At 46.6% G+C, this 22,636-nt stretch overlaps 3 protein-coding genes, 1 long non-coding RNA gene and 1 pseudogene across 5 annotated transcripts; all 5 read right to left on the bottom strand.

Annotated features, from left to right (window-relative positions):
* Positions 1–108: 108 nt before the first annotated feature.
* On the bottom strand, positions 109–1,292 carry LOC120676245. Of its 2 annotated transcripts, none has more exons than XR_005675737.1 (4): positions 882–1,292; positions 630–784; positions 293–554; positions 109–135 (listed from the first exon to the last, which is right to left on the bottom strand). It is a non-coding gene; the product is annotated as an uncharacterized LOC120676245 (long non-coding RNA). The 2 variants fall into 2 exon arrangements; XR_005675739.1 differs by having other exon boundaries at positions 630–779.
* Positions 1,293–3,995: 2,703 nt separating this feature from the next.
* Positions 3,996–6,172, bottom strand: LOC120674484 (annotated as a pseudogene).
* Positions 6,173–6,877: 705 nt separating this feature from the next.
* On the bottom strand, positions 6,878–7,789 carry LOC120674482. The gene is made up of 2 exons (XM_039955659.1): positions 7,100–7,789; positions 6,878–6,958 (listed from the first exon to the last, which is right to left on the bottom strand). The coding sequence occupies exons 1-2, from the start codon at positions 7,787–7,789 to the stop codon at positions 6,878–6,880; spliced, it is 771 nt and encodes a 256-aa protein (XP_039811593.1).
* Positions 7,790–17,701: 9,912 nt separating this feature from the next.
* Positions 17,702–18,602, bottom strand: LOC120674481. The gene is made up of 2 exons (XM_039955658.1): positions 17,949–18,602; positions 17,702–17,836 (listed from the first exon to the last, which is right to left on the bottom strand). Exons 1-2 carry the CDS (start codon positions 18,600–18,602, stop codon positions 17,702–17,704), a joined length of 789 nt encoding a protein of 262 aa, XP_039811592.1.
* Positions 18,603–19,661: 1,059 nt separating this feature from the next.
* On the bottom strand, positions 19,662–21,157 carry LOC120675811. Its single transcript, XM_039957020.1, has 2 exons — positions 20,001–21,157; positions 19,662–19,902 (listed from the first exon to the last, which is right to left on the bottom strand). Exons 1-2 carry the CDS (start codon positions 20,634–20,636, stop codon positions 19,801–19,803), a joined length of 738 nt encoding a protein of 245 aa, XP_039812954.1. The 5' UTR covers positions 20,637–21,157; the 3' UTR covers positions 19,662–19,800.
* Between the last annotated feature and the right edge of the window lie 1,479 nt (positions 21,158–22,636).

The following is a 22,636-nucleotide window of genomic DNA, read 5'->3' as shown; positions in this document are numbered from 1 at the left end:
CTCCAGATGGCACTGATCATGCTGCTTTCGAACACTTGAGTCATCTCCATGATTTGGTAGAATTTCGACCCTTTGACCCATGAATACACCACTTCCATTATGTCAGGTCGCAAAGCTTTCCACGTCAATTTGGATCTGCCATTATCAGTTAAGAGCAAAACATCACTTTTTAGAACACATATTCGATATATACGCAGCACTACAAGCTCACATATCTGTCCAAAAAAAGGAAAAAGAAAACGAGGACAGGCATTTGCCATATATGATGAATTACTAGTATTAACTACAGTACCTTGCACTCCAGCTGAAGGTTAGCAACCCTTCTCGCTGTTTCCTGCAATTGGTAGAAGAGCAAATCAATCTGCTCCCTTGGCTTCAGGGCCATCCTGGAGCTTCTTGATGGACTTTATATTAGCTGATAATTCTTGCTTAGCATGAAAGACTAAGTTTTTCCTGGATATGGGCAGAACTATGGTTATCATGCTTCTAAAATAAGCCCTCCAGAGCTTCTATTCTTCTGGTAGCTTTTCGAAAAGATTTTGATTGTATTGTACCTAAAAGGAATAGGTCATATTAGAACCGCATAAACAGAGGAAATCTGACAGCATACATCCTTGGTGTTTTCTTACCTTGATATCCTCTTCTTGATCCAATAGAGATATCCCATCTTTAGCAAACCTTGATAACACTTCTTCAACTTTTCTCAAGGTGTTTTCTAGAGCTTCTACAAGCAGAAGATCCTCAGGTATGTACATCCAGATGCTGCTTAGTTCCTCAATCTGTTCTACTCAGGTTACCCCCGTGATTAGGAAAAGGCAGTTTAGCACAAGATAGAATGATAAGACAAAAACTTCACTGCTGAAATGTGCAAAGTAAATAACCTATGGAAGTGGCGGTGAAATAACAACTGGTTCTCCATTTTCTTTCAGAGGAATAAACTTCATTGTTTTCTTTCCGCTGCTATCCTTACTTCCAGAACATCTGCTAAGTACATCAACTGTATAATCAGAATCCTCAGGCCTCCTACCTGCAAGAGCAACACCAGAAGTTAATTAAACGGCTATTTTCCCTTTCAGCAATGACCTTTAAAGGCATAGTTAGAATCACAGTAATCTGACTAGTTTTAGGAATGAAAACCAGATGTAATTGCTGCATGAGGTTGAGAATTAAACATCCACTTAGGTACAGTTACATGTTAGAAGCGTCTAAAAGTTCTGCACTTCAAACTGATGAAGTTAAGCCCTGCAAATAGTTAATCCAAACCTAACTTAAATCAAGCTTTTTTTAGATCAGCTTGTCAAAAGAAAAAAGGTAACTGCATCGATGCATCTATATAATTTTCATGAAGTCCAAATCATTTGAGATCAAAGTGGTTTTATAGAATTATGTGTAACCCTAAAGAGGCACTTGCCTGCCTGTCAATTCATCACCAAGGTAAGAGACCTAGAAGACACTGACAGGGCCACATGGGTTATAACACCTGTAACAACTGGTCAAAGCTCATGACCATGAGCAGACCCTAGAAAAGCTCTGAATGTGCTTCTCTGATCGTCTGAAACTGAAAGCATGGCATGTCATTCTGCAGGTTTGCTGAGGCAGCCAAATGGGGCCATCTGGGGGACCTGCACAAAGCCGTCAAGCAGGTCGAACCAGCCCTTGTCGCCGGCGACTCGACTGTCCAGTCCATCGGCAACTACGAGAAGGTCTTGAGCCGGAAAAGAAAAGAGAAAATTCCATCACATTCCTCCTCTGTAAATGTTCAAAGTTGCTCATGTCGAGCGATCCGTTGTTTTTCAAGGCATTCCTGTCCAGCTACAAACTCCTCCTGTTCAATAGTTGTTGCCACAATAAGAACATGCCCCAAGCTTGGGAGCATTGGGGGGCTTAGGTGCTCATCACAGCATCTGTAAGATACAACTACAATTCCCCACCTAGATCGTTGCAGCATGTAATTAGGTGCCTATAACTTTGATTAATTTGTTATCCTACAACGTTGCATGTTTTGTGCAAGCATCCAATAATCTACAGCTTGGAGACCTAACACTACAAATTGCATATTGAGCAAGGATTTGGAGCCACCATGGGCATCCACTAAATTTTGTGCAGCCAAAATAATGTTCTCTGAAGTTTTTTCCCAGTACAGTGATGGGACAATGAAGTAGGGGAGGGGGCTCACTCTGGAACTCGTGGATCTGCTGGGGGTGAGCTTTGCAGAGAACCTTTTGGCTGCGTGTTTGTAGTGGTAGAGCAGCACATCCTTGGCCTTCTGCTCACTGCCAAACCAAATCCAAATAAAATCCGCGCATCAGAAAATCCCCATCGTGCCCAACATCAACAAATTGGTAACCCCAGTGCAAATTAGAACGGATCGAGCCACAAATTTCATCCCAGCAAAAAGGGCAAGCCTGATCTGGTGCCCACGAGAGAAAACATCTAATTTCCAACTCGAACTGACGATTAACTGTAAGAACAGCAAAAGAAGAGGAAATCAATGGGCCGGCGGGGGAATCACCTGATTGGAAGGCAGGCTGGAGGAGGATCGACGGCGACGGGCTCCGGATCGGTCTCGTGGGACGGCGACCGGAGGTGTGAGCGGCGTAGGGAACGGGACGACGTCCGGGGACACGCAGGGCCTGGCCAGCAGCTGGCCACCGGCGGCGCCAGTCCCTCAAATTGGCGACGGGAGGAATGGTGGATGGATCGCGATCTTGGGGCGACGGGAGGAACGGTGGAGCGTTGTTCGGAAACTGATCAAGCTGGGTTGGGGGTGGGGGGGGGCAAGAAAAACCGCTTCGGAGGCGGGTGGCGCCCGTGGAAGAAAACCGTGAGGGGAAACTGGGGAGCGCGGGAGCCGAGCGCCGGAGGAGGCGGTGAAGGTGGCCGAGGGCTGGCTCGGGTATGGATTGGCTTATTCCATACCCAGGGTACCCAATAGACTTACTATATATATATATATATATATATATATATATATATATATATATATATATGCATTTTCTTTGCTACTTGAAAAAATGCATCATCAAACAATTTTGTTGCAAATGTACATACATCTCGAATAAGTTAGGTCTCTACCTAGCTCTCTCTAGATTACTTGATGTGAAAAAATATTCTATGAGTGAAAGTATAGATATCACCTTTTTGTGTGCATTTTCATATTTTTTCACAAGAGAATGTTTTTCCGTAAATAATAGATGCACAACCATGCATTGATCAGTTTCCTAACTTGTTTTCTCATGTGCAAAAATAATTCAGCGCCATATACACTCTTTTCTTAATATGCACAAAAAGAATGGCATCTTATTGGTTTAACAAATTCATAACTGATCTTGCTTATAAATGATGTGCGTTGATTTACATATTCTCCATTGATATTTATTTTGCTGTTAACGCATTCTTTTTCGCAGTGATAGTCTTGGGGAAGAATCTATGTAAATCAACAGAGAATATGTAGTACTGATTAGGTTTGTTTGGTTTTTTTTTCAGTTTGAGTCATAACTCCCGATATCGTATGTTTAAATACTAAAATTATTTTTATAAGTCGTGATTTAATCACAAGACGAATCTATTAAGACTAATCAGTTCATAATTTAATCATTAATTGCTACAATAACTATCTACTAATTATCTATTAATTATATTTAATAGATTCGCCTAGAGCTCTAATTACAACTTATGTAATTAATTTTATATTAAGTTGGTATTTAAACGGTCGGATAGACATTCAAATATTCGATATGACAGCAATTTTAAATATCAACCGACACGTTGGTTACAATATCCGATGCCAAACGGCAACTGCCAAGTCCAAACAAATTTTGTACTGTGCGAGGTTCCCTCTCCGGAAGCGTCGAGCCGGGTCCAGTTACCCCCTCCAAAGCCACGCGTCCACTTCTTCCTCAGTACCGGTGCATTAAAATATACAGTCCCCGCTCAAATACGTCACGAACTGTTCAAACATACATCTCTGTACACGTCCTCGTACCTGCAATCGCTCATACATCCGCGTCCGTCCACATACCCAGCGGCACGGCGCCGCGCGGCACAAAATCCGCTCTCGACATGTTGCGAGCATGAACTAGGACCAATGAACATCCGATTTCAGTGCGGAAAACAAGAAATAGCATTGCCTGAAATTATTGGACATTTTAAGTTGCCAGCATAAACCAGTTCGTGCACACGCGACAGATAGATGCACAGCGAAACAGAGCAAAAAGAAAAAAATGGAACAAACTAGTAGTAGGTCATGCACAAATAAAACTAGACAATTATAAACTCTCGCTGTCTTCTTGCATCGCAGAAGTGCCTCCTCAAGCCTTCCGTTTCTTCCCCAAGAAGACGTCAGTGAGCACTTTCCTCGACTGCAACGACACGCGCAGGATGTCCAGGCCCTGCACAGCGTCCAGTCGTCAACTTTTTTAAAAAAACAAATCAAGCTGGAGAACTGCCGATTATATTAATAAAAAAATTCATCCGTTAATTATTGCTTGTACAATATAATATGCGTATACAATGATTAGTTACCTCTGCGTAGCCCAGCTGCACGGTTCGCTCCTGGAGCAAGATTAACAAAACCGTTTTGAAAGGAAATCCCGTCGTTGACCGAAAACGGTAAACCGAGCAAAAACCGGCGAAAATCGGTAAAAACCGTCCGGTTTGCAAATTTAAATTCAAAAAACCGAAATTTTCGTTTCCCGACCGAAATTCGGTGATTTTTCGCCGGATTTCAGTGATTTTTCACCGGAAAATGCTGGAAATGGATGGAAAATGATGGGAAAATTATGTATTTATGAAAAAAATTAAAATTTTGGCAGAGTTTACCCTAATTAGTTCTATATTGACAGATTATAATGCGCAACATATAACAAACTCTAGCACACAATGAGAAATACAAATATGAAATACATAATTGTTGTCCAAAGTCCACACGTACTAAGTCCAAAGTGCAAAATCCATTACAATTATTACAATTAAGTTCGTAGTCCAATTAATACAATACATTGCATCCACAGTAAACGAAAGTATTGGCCATTCATAGTCCATGAAGCAACGGCATAGTCTCTACATATGAAGATTTTGTATTAAATGAATGGAATAAATAGAAAAAGCGAAACATAGATATAAAAATTCAAATTCAAAAAGCCGAAATTTTCGTTTCCCGACCGAAATTCGGTGATTTTTCGCCGGATTTCGGTGATTTTTCGCCGGAAAATGATGGAAATGGTTGGCAAATTTATTTCACCGACCAAATCTCTATATTTTTTATCATGCACCATATCAATAAGCTCATATGAACCTCTAGTTTTTTATCATAATTTTTCCCGAAATTTATATAAATTTTTTTAATTTTTTTAAATTTGTAACGAAATCATCGGAAATCCAACCGAAAACCGGTTCCCGGCCTATACCGAAAACGGTAAATTTTACCGAAAACCTCCGAAAACCGAGCGGTTTTGTTAACCCTGTGCTGGAGTATGCCGATATCGGTGACGCCGAAGGTGTTGAGCAGGGTGATGCCGGAGATGGTCGACATGGGCGCGACCTTGAGGTCGTCCATCACGGTTTACGTCACGACGCCCCGCACGAACCCGCTCTCGCCTCCGGCAGCGGCTCCGGCCGACGACATCTGCTCTGGCTCCGCCGACGAGAGGAGCGTCACCTCCTTGTTCATTTGGCCGCGACACGACGAGCAGACCAAGTCGCCCCTGTCCGTCGCGTAGTCACGGCACGAGGTACCGCTACTGGCACTAAACATAGACCCGCGGTAGCAGTCGCCGCCTGTGCACCTGAAGAGCTTCTTCGGGCTGGGCGGGTCGGGTGGCGGCGGCGGCGCCGGCAAGCGGAGCAGGGAGCCTGCTGCTGCCCCGGCCGCCGCGGCCGGGGAGAGCGCGGTGGGGTGGAGGAGCGCGTCCTTGGCCGCGCCGGGCTGGACGTAGGCGTCGTCGAGGGCCTCGACGCTGGCGTACACGTTGCCGACGCAGCCGGCCATGGATTCCTTCCCGAGGAGCTCGACGGCCGCGCCGACGGGCAGGGCGAGGAGGGAGAAGAGGAAGTCCACGACGTCCTTGCTCGCCTCCGCGTACAGCACGCGCTGGCTCTTGGTGTCAACCAGCAGCTTCATGGTTAGCGTGGTTGTTGTATTAGCTTTAGGACTCTCACTGGTCGGGGCCATACCTCTACCAGGAGGAGATCAAGTTTGAGCCGGTGCTCGACGTGTGCCCGATGCCTGACGATGCCACCTTGTTTATAGTGAGGGGACTGAATGACTGATGGCCACAAATGCACACAGTGACGGTCACCGAAGGTCGATCCGAGAGCCCAGTGGAAACGTCAGGCAGACGAATCGTGTAGAGAAAAAACTTAACGCGTTCCCGATGATTGCATGGTGATTAATGAAATTTAACGAGCTTACTGGAAAACATGTCAATTGATGACCTAGTTATTGATTGGCCAGTAGTGCATGACCGCTAACTGATGCGTTTGCCAGCCAAAGGTCTGACAGAGAACACCGTCCGTTCGTTCACCGTTTCAGAGAAAACTAGTCGCACTAACGAAGAATGCGTGCACGTTTGAGCAGCTGGGATCGTGCTTACTAGAACAAAGCAGGTCACGTAATCTAAAGTTGCGTGACACAAATGACAAGATAGAATTAAGTTACTCAAAATGACCGAGCCAGCTGCCATTGCATGGCGCAGGGCACCAGCTGCTGCTACTGCCCATAACAACGATAGATCAACGGCAGAGTGACTCCACGATGCATCATACACAAGATGCAAACGAAAAACAGAGGGAAATAAAACTGCGAATCTGGAAGACTACTGTGACACGATCGAGCAACCAAAAGCTAGCGAACTCTTGAACGGCGGCGCCTCCCTCATCAAGCCTTTTGTTTCTTCCCGAGGAAGACGTCTGTGAGCACGGTCTTGGACTGCAGCGCCACGCGCAGGATCTCCAAACCCTATGCCAAAAAAATAAAAAGAAATCGTTGAAGCGCGCACAAAGCAAAAACTCGTTCTGGAAAAAAAAAACATGATTTGTGTAGTGAAATTTGTATAGACACCTCTTTCAAAATAAAATGTATTAGACACAACATCATTACCTCGTCGTAGCCCAGCTGCACGGTCTTGTCCTGGAGCGTGCCGATGTCGGTGACACCGAAGGTGTTGAGCAGGGTGATGCCGGAGATGGTGGACATGGGCGCCACCTTCAGGTCGTCCATCACCGTGTACGTCACGATGCCCTGCACGAACCCAGCGCCCGCAAGAGCCGCCGTCGCGGTCGCTGCCGCGTCATCACCGGATCCCGTGGTCGAACCCACGATCTCCACCGGCACTGTCATCTTGCCGCCGTTGTACTTGTAGCAATGCTGGCACGGGGTGCCACATGACCTGCTCAAGGTGGTGTTACAGGCGGTGCTGTAGCGTTGGTGGCACTGGTAAAGCTTAGTGCACGGGGCCTGCGGCGCCGGCGCCTCCGGCAGCTGGAGGAGCTTGCCACCACCGGCGGCACAACCTCCGGTCGGCGAGAGCAGCGCCGCCTTCGCGCGGGTGGAGCGGACATAGGTCTCGTCCAGCTTCTCGACGCTGCCGTAGAGGTTGCCGACGGAGCCGACCATGGAGTCCTTGCTCAGGATCTTCACGACGGTGCCGACGGGCAGGGTGAGGAGGGAGAAGAGGAAGTCGACGACGTCTTTGCCGGCCTCGGCGTACAGCACGCGCCTGGCCTTTGTGTCCACCAGCAGCTTCATGCTGAGCGTGGAAGCACTGGCATCGGAGGTGGTTGGGGCCATGGCGTACAATGCTGGTGTCACTACTGTCTGTCTGTCTCTTGTTTTTTGAACTACGGAGTGTGCTGCTAATACATGAGGGGTGACCTTATGTAGTGAACGTTCAGTGTTCAAGAATTCAAGGCCGTATATTTTCATGGAGTCCCGATGCAGGAAAGGAGGGGAGGCGTGCATCGCCGCTCAAGAACCGATGCTTGGCATGCAGTCCCAATGCAGAAATGCAGCTGGCCGGCCGGCCGGAGGTCGAATCGGTTTGCGCACTGCTCTCGATGTGCTTCACCTTCACCCGATGCGTTCAGGTCAGGTGAAGTAACATCACTAGACTTTATGATCGCCGATTCCCAACCAGGGTTTGAAATTTCGGCGAAATTTCGCCGAAATTCGGCGAAAAATTTCGTTTTCGCTACTTACCGGGAAAAAAAAATTCGGTATTTTTCGGAAAATTTCGTTTGAAAATTCAAAATTCAAAAAATTTCGGCCAAAAGTCACCGAAATTCGCCGAAATTTACCGAAATTTCGGAACGAAATTTCGTTTCCGCTAATCACCGGGATTTGCAACGAAAACGAAATGGTTAACCCTGTTCCCAACTACTCGACTCTGGAGTAGGGTGTGTTTAGATCCCACTCCGTAAACGTAAAAAAGCCGTAAACGCATTAAAGTAAAAAGAAATCTTACTAATTTGAAGTAATAAATGAAGTCTATTTACAAAAATTTTTGCATGGTTGGGTTGTAAATCGCGAGACGAATCTAATGAGTCTAATTAATCCATGATTTGCAACAGTGATGCTACAGTACTATCCGCTAATTATTACTTAATCACGGATTAATTAACATCATTAGATTCGTCTCGCGATTTACAACCCAACCATGCAAAAAATTTTATAAATAGACTTCATTTATTACTTCAAATTGGCAAGATTCTCATGCAAAAAAAAATTGTGTTTACAGCCTAAGGGAACTAAACAGGGCCTAAGTTTGAACGGAGCGCTCGCTCCTTGCACTTGGAGAAATTTACACGGTTGACACGAAATAATTCGCTTTGCAGTTTTGACACTGTAAATGTTGGCTTCGCAGTTTTGATACTGCAAATATATGGTCCCTTAACTCTCGTGATATTTCTACCTTTCTAATCTATTTGTCAATTTTTTCATCAATCTAGCGTACGAAATGACAGTTATCACAATAGTCCTATCAGCAACAGCATCTTCTCTTCTTCCTTTCCTCCTCTCCTCGCTCGTTCACCTGCAACCCAAATCGACAGCCACAAGTATTTTCACAATAGTATTTCTATGCTAGAGCCAACCTAAACTCTTTCGTGGAGGGGAACATGCTGCCAAGTCTAAACCCTTGTTTATATGCACCGTGTAAAATTTTTAAAAGGAAATTTTTTCACATTTGAAGTATTATACATAGGCTAATCACAAAACTAATTACAGAACTCCTCTGTAAACTACAAGACAAATTTATTAAGACTAATTAATCTATTATTAGTACATGTTTACTGTAGCAATTTAGTGATTAATCATGGCCTAATTAGGCTCATTAGATTTATCTTGTAATTTACAAACAAACTATGCAATTAGTTTTTTATTTCATCTAGATTTAATACTCCATGCATGTGCCGCACACATTCAATATGATAATTTTGGAATTTTAAATTTTGCATCTAAATCAGGCCTAATATATGATTTATCCTTATCATAAATGATCATCCTTTTTCCGTGGAACCAAATCATCAACTGGAATGGATGCACCTTCCTTACCTTCCCCAACATTGTCTCCAAGAACAGCATTGGCATGAGAAGCACCTCCTTCAAACAGAACAGACATGTGCATCACCTTCATGTGTTGCATTTGCTTGAGCAGCCATCTTGGCCCTGTCATCCTTTTTTTATTGATGAACAGGAGGGGCACGCCCCTACTAATTATATATTAGAAAAGAAAACAGCAAAAAAAAAAAGTTACAGTAAATCAAGAAACAAAAAAGATACAAAAAAATTACACAAGAGAGTCTCTCCATTCTGACATTGCTGGTTGGTATCGTGCTTTGGCTCGTAGAATTACTAAGCCAAATTCAGACATGAAGTGGCGCAGACATGCTATAGGTTGTGGCTGAATTCCCCTGAAGATGAGATCATTTCGCTGCATCCAGATGCTCCAGCAGTAGGTGATAATGATATCCATGAAGAAAGACGAGCTGAGTTGCGCTTTGACCTCTTCAAAGACCAAGGTCTCGTTTAGTTGCTTCGTGTGAAGTTTTTTTAAAAAATCTTTTCACATTTAAAATATTAAACGTAGACTAATCACAAAACTAATTACAGAGCTCATCTGTAAACTATGAGACAAATTTATTAAGACTAAGTAATCCATCATTAGCACATGGTTACTGTAGCTTTATTGTAGCACTTTAATGTCTAATCATGGCCTAATTAGGCTCATTAAATTTGTCTCATAATTTACAAGCAAACTATGCAGTTAGTTTTTTATTTGGAAAAAGTCTACATAACCCCCTCATGTTTGATGTCTGGAACACTTAACCCCCTGAACTAAAAAACCGGGTATTTTACCCCCCAAACTTTGCAAAACCGGACAAATCACCCCCTGGGGTGGTTTTGTGGGCGGTTTTGCTGACGTGGCGCTTCTAGGGCCCACTTGTCAGTGCCACGTGTGCGTTTACTCTCTCCTCTCTCACACCCTGCCCCAACTCCTGCGGTCCTGCCCACCGCCGCCCGCCCACTCGCTCGCCGTCGGCGCCGCTTGCCTGGGCGCCCGCTCCCCGGCGCCACCTGCGCGCCCACTGCCCGCGTGCGCTCGCCCGGCCGCGGTGGCGGCGGAGCGGCTCGCCCTACTCCCCCGCGCCCGGCCACGGCGGCGGCGGAGCGGCTCCCGCGAGCGCTCGCCCGCGCGCGCCCGGCGGCGACGGCGGCGGCTGCAGAGCGGCTCCTACGCGCGCTTGCCCAGCCGCAGCGGTGGCGGAGTGGCTCCTGCACGCCCCGCCGGGGCGGAGCGGCTCGCCCTGCTCCCGTGTGACTGGCATGGCGGTGGAGGGGGCCGCACGGGCTAGCAGCGCAGAGGAGGAGGGCATGGCGGCGTGGTGGAGGTCGTTGCCGCCATTGCCGGCGGCGCGGAGGAGGAGGCCACGATGGCTCGCGCGCGGGGTCCTCGGCTCCCCGCCGCCGTGGAGCTCTCACGTGGCCGGCGGCGCGGAGGAGGTCGCCGTGGAGCTAGTCCACGATGGCGGCGCCGCGGAGTTCATCCACCAGGCCACCTTCAACGACTCGGCCGGCCTCTCGACCACCCACGCCGAGGAGGTGCTCCGCATGGCCAAGTACGCCACCGACGGCGAGCTCGCCACCCCTGGCTCCGCCTTCCTCCCCACCCTCGCCGCCGCCTGCTCCCTGCTCGTCGAGCACTCCCACCGCGTCCCGCTCTCCCTCGTCGAGGCCGCCTTCTGCTCCGCGCCCACCCTCGCCGACCTCGTCTCCCGCATCGCCACCCGCCTGGTCCTCCCTCCCCTCCCGTGCTTCGACTACGCCGCCGCACTCGATCGCGCCGTGCGCCTCTCACCCTCGCTCACCACCGCCTCGCCCAGGCCCGCTTCCTCCTCCGCTACGCCTCCAAGTGGAGCTAGCGTAGAGCCGCACGCCTCCGCGGGAGCGCCGCTGCCGGATGCGCTTGGGGGAGCGGGAGCGCCGCCGCCGGGTGCGCGCGGGGGATCTGCCGCCTGGGAGAGAGCAGAGAGTGGGAGAGACATGACATGTGGGACCATGCCACGTGTTCTATGATGTGGCATTGACATGTGCGCCACGGTGGCAAAACCGCCCACAAAACCACCCCAGGGGGTGATTTGTCCGGTTTTGCAAAGTTTGGGGGGTAAAATACCCGGTTTTTGAGTTCAGGGGGTTAAGTGTTCCAGACATAAACTTGAGGGGGTTATATAGACTTTTTTCTTTTTTATTTCATCTAGATTTATTACTCCATGCACGTGCCGTAATATTCGTTGTTACACTTTTAAAATTTTGAATTTTACATCTAAACCAGGCCCAGTAAGGATTAGATTTGAATAACAATTGACATTTAAGCCCAGCATGTTTGCTCAAAGGGAAAGGTGATGAATAAATGTGCAGAGTTTTGTCCACTCCCAATAAACAGCTGACAATGATAAGAGGGAATGTCCATATATTTCCTTCTTAAAAGAGCTCTAGTACTGAGTCTGTCCTTACAACAGCCAAAAGAACAGCAACCAAAAAGCCCTGTCATCCTCATCCCCAAACCCAACATTAAATACATTTGATCATCGTCATTGTTTCTATTCTTCCTGCTCATCCTGAAACTCTTGAACATGCAAATGTAGACCAATCAAACAGAGGAGCAGGGGCCGATGGTCCAGCTTCCTGTGATTTCGCCCCAGCCTCTAGCAGCAATGGTGGTGAATTCGAGGAACTACCCACCATGGCACCATCCCAATTCCCAAGAGAAAGCCTCTCAGTCTGATCAAGCATGGAAATATTTGCAAGATCAGTAACCTCTATCATATACTCCCTCTGTCGTGCACAGACTATTTATTTAGCATTCAAATTTTGTTGTACAAAGACTGTTCGTTTATATTGTAGTAAAGTCCATCTAATTAAAACAATATCAAATACCAAAAAATAATTGCATTGAGAAGGGCATAGAGCCAATCGAATATTCAAGTAGATGTTACTTTTCTGGGTCCAATGCATTCGTATTTATTGAGGATCTAGGGAACCAAATAAGTAGCACGATCTTCAATTATAATTGCTATAGTTAATTAAGAGTAATATGATCATTTTTCACTACTAGTAATATGTCTAATTTTTTTTAAATAAACAATCTTTGTGGGACGGAGGGAGTACGCACGTTCCAGATCCGGCCAACTAGATTTTTAAGAAAATAATAAAGTTAGAGTTAGAGTTCCTTCTACCAACCGATTTCTCTTCAAATCCGGTGCATAATCATTAATAAATGGTTAAAAGGAGCCAATGAGATACTCCTCATCTTCATAGGAGCCCATCTGAAGCCACCGTGGGATCTGCACCGGAGCAGCGCCGCGGAGGCACACCGGGGGAGCCGCTACTGGAGAAGCGTGATCAGGGATTTTTTCCATTTTTAATATTTTTTTAAAGTTTTTTATAGAAATATACACTAAAAAAGAAATTTTACAGAAATCTGGCGCCCAGCCAGCGGACGCCACGCTCCCTAGAGACCTGACGCGCGCGAGGAATAGGACCCGACGCGAGAAATAATTTTAGATAAACAGGTTTCTCGGGACCTGGCACCCCACCACCGGACGCCAGAATCCCAGCGTGCATGCCCGGCGAAGCTGCGAGCAGCCAGCGAGCGGAGCGAGCTCCTGACCTCTGACTCTGACCTGAGCTCCTCTCAAGGTTAACAATTTCGTTTTGGAAACCGGCCGAAATTCGGCGGTTTTCGCTGAATTCGGATCGGAAAGTATTTTTAAATTTGAAAATTCAGATTTCCTATTTTCCAGGCCGAATTTCGGTAATTTTTCAGCAAATTCCGGTGGATTTCGCCGGAAAATAATGGAAATGGTTGGAAAATTATAGAAAAATTATATAATTATGAAGAAAAAAATAGAAATTTTGGTAGAGTTTCCCCTAATTATGTCTATATTGACATATTATAATGCGCAATATATAAGAAACTCCAGCACACAATGAGAAATACAAATATGAAACACATAATTCATGTCGAAAGTCCACACGCACACAAAATCGATCAGTAAGAGAAATCAAATTCAAAAAATGAAAATCGATAGTTTATCGTCGATAATCGATGCAAACCGAACGATTTGTCGCTTCGCCTACTGAAAATATATTTTGGCAGTGGAAAAATAGAAAAGTTTGATAGCATTTAATTTTTTAGGTTATGTATAATATTCTATTAGATAAATTATATATAAATGCATAATTTTACATATGGAATTGTCTAAGAAATAAACATGTTTACATTTTTTGCCCATGAAATTGCATGAAGCACACGAATTTGCACAGATATACAAACCACGAAGTGCATAGCGCATATAAACAAACGAGTGCATAGTCCATACAAACCTTATAGTTCACACAAAGAAAAGAGTGCATAGTTCATACAAACCTCATAGTGCATAGAAACAAAAGAGTGCATAGTCTGTACAAACCACATACAAACTAGCAACCTCGTAGTCCATACATGAAGACATTCAGCATATCAATTTAATCATTCTTTGGTCTCTTCTTGCTGGTACGTGTGATATCCATAATAATATTCCTAAATATTGAAATGAACTCAAATAAGAGGGGAACACATAATGATAAAATTGTAATATAGGTATATACCTGTAATTCACCAATCTAACCGCTAGTGCTCATATCAAGATGTACCGATAGTTGAATGAAGTGGCTTGATATGGTGGTGGATGTGAATATGGTTGTGGGTACAGATATGGGTAGGAGGGCAGACGTGGATAGCTGAAGGTTGAACTCACTAAACTGGAGCTATCACCTTCTTGAGAATCAGATCGACGTCGGTTGGTTATCGTCCTCCGTTGTGACATGGGTTGACCATAATCTTGATCTTGTGTGGCATAGATGAAATATGTCTCCCCGGTAAATCTAATAGACGACATACTACAACCACTCCTTCCACCAGTTTGACTAGATACGGCATAACCACTCCCTCCATCATCATTGTCATCGTCATCATCGGTGTTGCCTTCATCACCACCACCACTAGACAAACAATTATTACTTTCAACAGGTGACAGCATTTTGGAATCAAGAGAGTGTCTAGTTTTTTATAAAAATAAATTCTCTACTTTTTTATAAATTTTTTAAATTTTGCATTAAAATCCGTTGAAATTCCAGTTAGTTTTTATTTTCAACTAGCATCGGTAACGATAAATTTTACCGATAATGATGATTATCGAGCGATTTTGTATTCCACTTCGCATCCGATTTCTTCTTATTCTTTGTAGACGGGGAATCCATCGGTTTCTTCTTCTTCTCCGAAGGCGCAGCGGCAGCGACCTCCATGTTCTTCTTCTTCTCCAGAGGTGCGGCGGCAGCCTCCCGTGTCTTCTTCCCGAGGAAGATGTCCGTGAGCACGGTCTCCGACTGCAGCGACGCTCTCAGCATTTCCAAACCCTGCACAGCATGATGTACCCCACTGGAACTAGTTGAAATCTAGCACGTGAATTAGTTGAAATCCACATAATTTTCTGAAAATCGACCACGAAAGACCCCTAAAAAAATCGATCACGAAATTGAACTTGCCTCGTTGTACCCCACTCGAACTGACTTCTCCTGGAGCGAGCTGATGTCCGTGATGCCCAGGGCATTGAGGGCGGCGATGCTGGAGATGGTGGACATGGGCGCGACCTGGAGGTCGTCCATGACCGTGTACATCACGATCTCCATCACGAACCCCGCGCCTGCGAGATCAGAGACCGAAGCCGCCGCCGCCGCCGCCGCCGCCGCCGGAGCAGCCCACGAGCTCGATGGGCACGTTCATCGCGCCTCGGCAGTGGCGGCACGGCGTGCTCCTCACCACGGCCACGTAGCTGTGTAGCAGTCGCCGGTGCCGCCCTTGCCACACTGGTAGACTTCCACGGCGGCGGGTTGCAGCTGGAGGAGCCTCCCGCTCTCGTACCCGCCGGCCGGCGCGAGCAGCGCGGCCCTGGCGTCGGCGGAGCGGACGTAGGCCGCGTCCAGCCGCTCGACGCTGCCGTAGAGGTTATTGCCGACGCAGCCGGCCATGGCGTCCGCGGTCAGGAGCTTGACGACCGTGGCGACGGGCAGGGTGAGGAGGGAGAAGAGGAGGTCCACGACGTCCTTGCCGGCCTCGGCGTACAGCACGCGCCCTGCCTTGGCGTCGGCCAGCAGCCTCATGCTCAGCGTGCTGCTAGCCCTTGTTCTTGAGCAGGTCGCCAGGGCCATCCTTGCGCGAGCAGTGAAGTACTGGAAGGAAGGTTTGTGGTGTGACCGTGCAGGTGTGGTCTGTGGAGCATCGTCGGGCTACACCATATATACTGATCGAGCACTGCCTCTGAATGTTTGTTCGAAAGGGAAGAGGAGGTTGGGGCCACGGCCAGCCTCGAGCTCAAGTTAATACAATCAATTAAGCGGCTTGAGCAGATGACAAATTTATTGGACATCCTCGCCTTCCTCGGTACAGGCAACAGGCAAGCATTGGGACTGCAGGCTGCAGCAACAGCACGCGCAGGTCCTGATCATGGCGCTTTCTCTGCTCTGGTGCCTCTACCCTCTGCCGCCGGACGGCCCAGATACTGTCCAGGCCGTAGTGGGCCGGGCCCTGGTGCCGCAAAACGGCCTGTCACATTCGGCAGCGGGCTCCAGCTCGGCTCGGCCCACGAAGGCGGCCAGCTAGCCCAACGCAGGTGAGTGGCCCGTTTTGCGGCGGCGCGTGTCTGTGTGAGTGCTCTCTTCTCCGCTGAGATTTTTTTTAGTTTCCGTTGCTGTTGGTTCATTCCAGTTCCAGGCGCTCCTAGCGGTGGAGGACATCGGTGATGGCCTGATGGTGACCTTCAAGTTCTACATTTTCTGAGCTTTGTTTGTGCCTGGTAACAGGCACATAATTTTAAATACAATTTTTGGATTAAAATAAATCAGTGTTTCACATATGATAGATTAATTGCATTTTCCAACTCAACACAAACTTGTAGTAGCACACAATTTCTAATGCCATGATTTCAGCTTCTTTTATGAGATTTGTTGAGTTAACAAATTTTATAATAAATGTCGATCTAGCACGTTTTTATTTAACATTTCTTGCAGATATGTTGAGTCAATTTTTTTAGTAATCTAACATTTCATAATTAAAGGAAAATGCCTGGGAACGGAGGGAATACAGAGTATAGCAAGCCCTACAATATATCACCAGTAGGCAATTAGCAACTGAAGATATGGAAGTGAATGTTGCATCAACTTGTTCATGGATGGGATGATCCTCGATAGAGGGACATCCTCGTGTTTGGTTGCAGGTATCTACTACTACGGATACTGCTAATAGAATATGCTCGCAAGATTTATACACCGTTAGACCTGAGGGATCGGAGTAACTGGCAAGCCACTAATCGGAATCGGCAGTGGCAAATGAGGACATGGAACTGTTCGATCAGGGGCGTCCCGGCCAAACCGGGGGGCCAGTGCGAAATTTTAAGATGGACCTATAATAACTTAACAAAATTAAATAATGGTAATAAGTAACAATAGTTTTATTTGGCTCGATGTCTTCGTATTGTGCAGGCGCACTGTGAAGGCAAAAGCCGGAGAGCCAAGGCCCCGACCCTGAGCCTGAGGCGCTGGCTGCAGCAACCACAGCACGGCAGCGGCGACTAGGCTTCCATAGCCATCAAAGAGTAGCCATGGCCCGTGGGCGCCTCACGACTCATGTCTAGTGATCAGCATCGGCAAGTGGACACCGTGACGGTGACCGCCAGGCGCGAGTCCGCTCCCGCGAGGCATGAGTGTCAGTGCGCGACAGGAGACGAAGCGGCGTCTCTTGCCTTTGGTGTCGGTGATCGATCGAGCACTATCGCAGCCACCGAGCAGAAGGCTAGACGTCGGACTATCGACAATTAGGAATACAATGTGTGACTTCTGGGTGCAATTTGGACCTTGTTTTGCTATGGATTGGACTGCAAATTAATAAAATTGAAGCCTACTATATTACTATATATAAGGTATATTTTATATTTTAGGGCCCTTCAAATTTGGGGGCAATGTGCGGTCGCAAGGCTCTCACGCCCCTGGTTCGATTGAACCCATACAGGGTACTACAAGAAACCAAGGAAATGGATCCAGCCATGCCAAATTTGAACAATTTTGAAACGAAAGTGCGTCAACTTCAACTGTGCTTTAGGAGCCCCTAATTTAAACCCCTGAATCTATACGGATTCCGAGGCCCCAGTCCAGCGCAGCTCCTGCGCCACTACTCCCTTTTGCGCCGAGGAAGACGTCGGTGAGCACGGTCTGCGACTCCAACGACGCCTTCAGCAACGCCAAGCCCTGCCCACGGGTCAAAACGCACGCACGAAAACGTCAGAATATGCAACAGATCAGAGCACACTGCACACTAATCTCTACGCAAACCAATCGTACATGAGCTCAAGATAATCACCTCTTTGTAGCCGATCTCAACTGTCTTGGCCTGGAGCCCGGTGATGTCGGTGACGCCGAGGCCGGCGAGGGCGGTGACGGCGCAGATGGTGGACATGGGCGCCACCGAGAGGTCGTCCATCACGGTGTACGTCGCCATCTCCCGCACGTACCCCGTGGTTCTCCCCTCGCCCGCCGCCGCCGCCGCGGGCTTCGCGGCGCCGTCGGGCTCCACGAGCTGCACCTCCGCCGTCATCTCGCCCTTGCACACGGGGCACCGCGTGCCGCTGACCCTGGTGGCGTAGTCGTAGCAGCGAGGGGAGCAGGGGCAGCCCTTGCACCTGAAGAGGCGCCCGTTCGGCGCCGGCGCGGCGGCCACCAGCTGGAGGACGGCGGGCTCGAGCAGAGCGTCGGTGGCCTCGCGGCGGCAGACGTGGCCGGCGTCGAGCGCCTCCACGCTGCGGTGGAGGTTGCCGACGGAGCCGACCATGGCGCCCCCGGTCGGAAGTTTGGTCACCACGGCGGTGGCGGGGACGGCAGCGCCCGCGGTGAGGAGCTTGGCGACCGTGCCGAGGGGGAGCGCGAGCAGCGAGAACAGGAAGTCGACGACGTCCTTGCCGGCCTCCGCGTACAGCACGCGCCCGGCCTTGGTGTCCACCAGCAGTTTCATCTTCATGGTCGGAGGAGCGGCGGGTTCGGCTGCCATCTGAGTCTTGGCAAGTCCGAGAAGCGGTGGCAAGACGAGCAGTTTGTGCGGGGGAGCTTGAGCGTGAGACGGACGGCGAGAGGTAGACGAAGCTACTGGTCGAATTGCATCTGTTGCAGTAGCATGATAACGAGATTTAATGGTCTCCTGGGAGACGAAAAGGTCGGCGTGCTTGCATCGATGGCAGCGCGTGCCACGCCTGCGACGCTTCGTTTGATTCGCCGCGCGAACGCGACCGTGTCGCTTCCACCCCCTGGGCTGCATGAATACAGGAAGTCAGGAAGCTGAGCGTGTCCACCTGAATGAAACAAGAACAAAAATATGATGCAGTTCGAGTGTTCAACCTTGCGAAGCAGTCATCCTATGGGTAATGGGTTTGGCTATGCAGCCCAGCACCACAAGAGGGTTTGGCTATACAGGCTTCTAAATTGTTGTGTTGTACAAAGAAGCGATCTTGGCCAAACATGGTGGCCGTTGGACAAACAGAATCATGACAGAGCCAGACATGTAAAATTATGATTTATGAAAATGATATTGCTTGCTAGGCACAAGGATAGGGATATGGAGTAGTAGCCAACATTGCAGACATTCCCATCAGAGAAGATGACACTGATAGCCAAGTAGCCAACGAGACAAATATTTGCATGTTGACTGTACATTTAATTTTTTTTTGGCATCATAATTTCTCGTGTTCCAAACCAAACAATTTCTAGTTTAAACAGAATCGGGAGACTGCGATTTGAAGAGACGTTCATAACTCACAGTTGGCCTGCAGTTTGTAAGCAACCTCAAAGGATGCAGAAACTATTAACTGAAATGACAAGTACGAGAAATCAACTGCCTGCCACAAATTGTTTAGTCATTAACTCAGTTACTCTTCAAGCACTCACATATCCATAGCTTTTGCGGTTTTGCCACATGGCATCGCACACGAAAAGGCAGAGGACGTTCTTCCACGCAGAGCAAATTAACAGGAAAGGCTCAAGTGTCAGTTCTTCAGCTTACCATAGGGATTTATAGAATATTGTCTCCAGCAAAGCTCTCACAAAACCATTTTCTGCAGTAGTTTAACACTTTAACTTCTAAGTTGTAACTATCAACTACCCTTCTGATTAAAAAGTCGTGTGGTGATTTGTACATGAGATTCCCCAAAAAAATGCCCATTCAACTAAGCAGTAACTTCCTTCTTGCAACGAACTTTTTTCTTGGGGAGAAAAACATCAGTCAGTACGGTCTTGGACTTCAGGGAAGCGAGGAGTATCTCCAGTGCCTGCATTTGAACAAAGTAATCATCAAACGAACTGACAGTCGAGCAAAACAGCTAGTGCCAATTTTCTTTTCTACTCGCGGATATAATAAATACACCACCTCTTGACCGCCAATCGTCACAGTCCTTTGTTGTACTGTGCTCAGGTCCTTGACGCCACACCGTGCAAGTAGGTCGATGCTTGATGCGCTGGATGCTGGGGTTATCGAGAGATCATCAGTGATGGTGTATGTGGTCGTCCCAACCACAAACCCTTTGCTGGGAGTCCCGAACGCAAGCCCATTGTTCCTGACATGCGGCATTTCCTCTTTCATGTAACTGTAGCAAGATGGGCAGCCGCTGCCTTTGATATCTGAAAAATATCCACAAGTAATATGTGTACCGGTGTGGCTGTCTGTTTTCCCTAAACAAGTGAAGACACTGCTCTTCACACTTAGTTGTGCATCCAGTAGTTGTTGCAAAGGACAGAGCATGGCAGGGGCAACAGTAGGGCTGAGATAGGGCTCCTTGCTCTTGCTTGAGCATACATACTTGGTGTCCAGTTCCTGCACGCTGTCAAGCACATTACCAATGCTACCAACCATGCCTCCTTGGTAAAGCAGGTTGGCAACGGCGCCCATAGGAAGGCATAGGAGGCAGGGGAGGAGCTCAATGACATCATTGCTAGCGTCAGCGAAGCAGACTTTCTGAGCCTTAGTGTCAATCAAGGGCTTGATCGCTAATCCATTAATAGCCATGAAATTCCTACTTTATCGAGTCTTATGATTTCTCAGGGGTCACCTGTCACCAGATAAAGAAAGTTAAATATGCTTCCAGATTAAACACAGACAGTATATTGCTTACAAACATTAAGGACATAGTAAGAGACAGATCAGCAGGAACAATTGCAAAGCACTGCTCTGTTTGAGAGCTGGAATTCTTGAACTCTGTATGGTACACCAGAAAGGATGATCAACAATCAGGTTCCTAAGTTAAAACACTGTCTCCTCATTACAGATGAACTCTACCCAATTCTCCTTATTCATGACAAATTCCATTACAAAACAATAATAATTGACTGAAAAATATTTATTTGCTCCTTTTCACTCTATCAAGTTTTTTTTTTTTGCAAATGGAGCACCAGAACTGAATTTCCATGCTGGTATTCCAACTACGCAGAAAACGTGAAATTTACGCGAAGAGACGTAATGTTTTCCTATGAAACATAAGGTTGAGTCGAGTAACATTAAACCCCCCAGCATAGAGCCCTAGCCCGAATCCAAACCCAATCCACTCAATCCCAGAACCCCCTTCCAAACCCCCCAAAACCCTAACGACCCTAACTGATACAATTAGAGCATAAATAAAGGAGGATCACCATCGGGATATAGGGGCACAGATCAGCGTCAACTACATTCTCACAGCAAGGGGGAACGGTTCCAGTTCGTCGAAAAAGGGGGAACGATTCCAATCAGGCAGGATAGATTCATCTCGAGTAGAGAAATGGAAAGATAAACAAAATTGAGTCAAAGAGGAGGAGAAGCATGGTGGTGGAGGAGGAATCACTTACGATGCCGGTGTTAATGCCCGCCGCCGGAGCTCGCCGGCGAGGAGGATGAGCACGAAATGTTTTTTTTCTCCTTTTCTGTTTCGTCATATTACAGAACAGGCGTTGTTCCATGCGCGTGGGGCTGAAGCTGAGCAGTTGGGTAATTGGGCTATGGTAGGCTCTTCCAGCCCATGGCTAATGGGCTATGGTTTATTTATTTTTGGAAAAAATCTTTTTTGTCCTCCTCAACTTTGAGCCGAATCTGTTTTACCTCCATGGATCACAAAACCGTCCGTTCAGCCTCCTCAAACTCACAAAACCATTCGCATAACCTCCCTGAGCGGTTTGAGGGTGAGGTGGCAGCGATTTTTCTATTTTTATTTTATTTTTTATTTTGACTAAATATTTGAAAAATCACAGTAAATCACAAAAAATTATAAAATAGAAGATCCAATTTTTTTGAACTCCACGTAAGTAGATCTACGCATTGAATATATTATATAATATACTTTAGTATAATTTTTTTTCTATAGTTTTAGATATATGCTTTTCTACAATTAATTTATAGTTATAGTCTCCGTCATCCAATTACGATGAAAATTTTATGATGGTATAATCATTATATGATTGAGATGTAGTAAACATTTTATGATTATCGAATCATGTATGATTGAGTTATTGATTTATCTAGGTTTATCTATAGATTGGTCTAGATTTATCTAAGTTTATATAGATAAATCTATAGCTCAGCTAAACATGATCCAATAATTATAAAAATTTTACTATAGCTCAATCATATAATTATTAGCCCACCACAAAATTTTTACCATAATTGGACAATAGAAACTGTAGATATAAATTAATTGCAGAAAACATATATCTAAAACTACATAAAAAATTTGTACGAAAGTATATCATATAATATGTTCAATGTATAGATCTACTTACGTGGAGTTCAACAAAATTGGATTTCCCTTTTATGATTTTTTTTATGATTTACTGTAATTTTTTAAAAATTCAGTCAAAATAAAAAATAAAAGAAAAATAGAAAACCCACTGCCAGCTCACTCTCAAAGCACTCAGGGAGGTTATGTGAACGGTTTTGTGAGTCTGAGGATGCTGGACGGACAGCTTTGTGGTCCAGGGAGGAAAAATAGATTCGGCTCAAAGTTTAGAGAGACAAAAAAGACTTTTTTTCTTTATTTTTCT

The sequence above is a fragment of the Panicum virgatum genome, chromosome 5N (genome assembly GCF_016808335.1).
Source record: "Panicum virgatum strain AP13 chromosome 5N, P.virgatum_v5, whole genome shotgun sequence".
Classification (NCBI taxonomy): Eukaryota; Viridiplantae; Streptophyta; class Magnoliopsida; order Poales; family Poaceae; genus Panicum; species Panicum virgatum.
The sequence above is the reverse complement of the archived record's forward strand: the minus strand, read 5'-3'. Positions and strand labels throughout refer to the sequence as shown.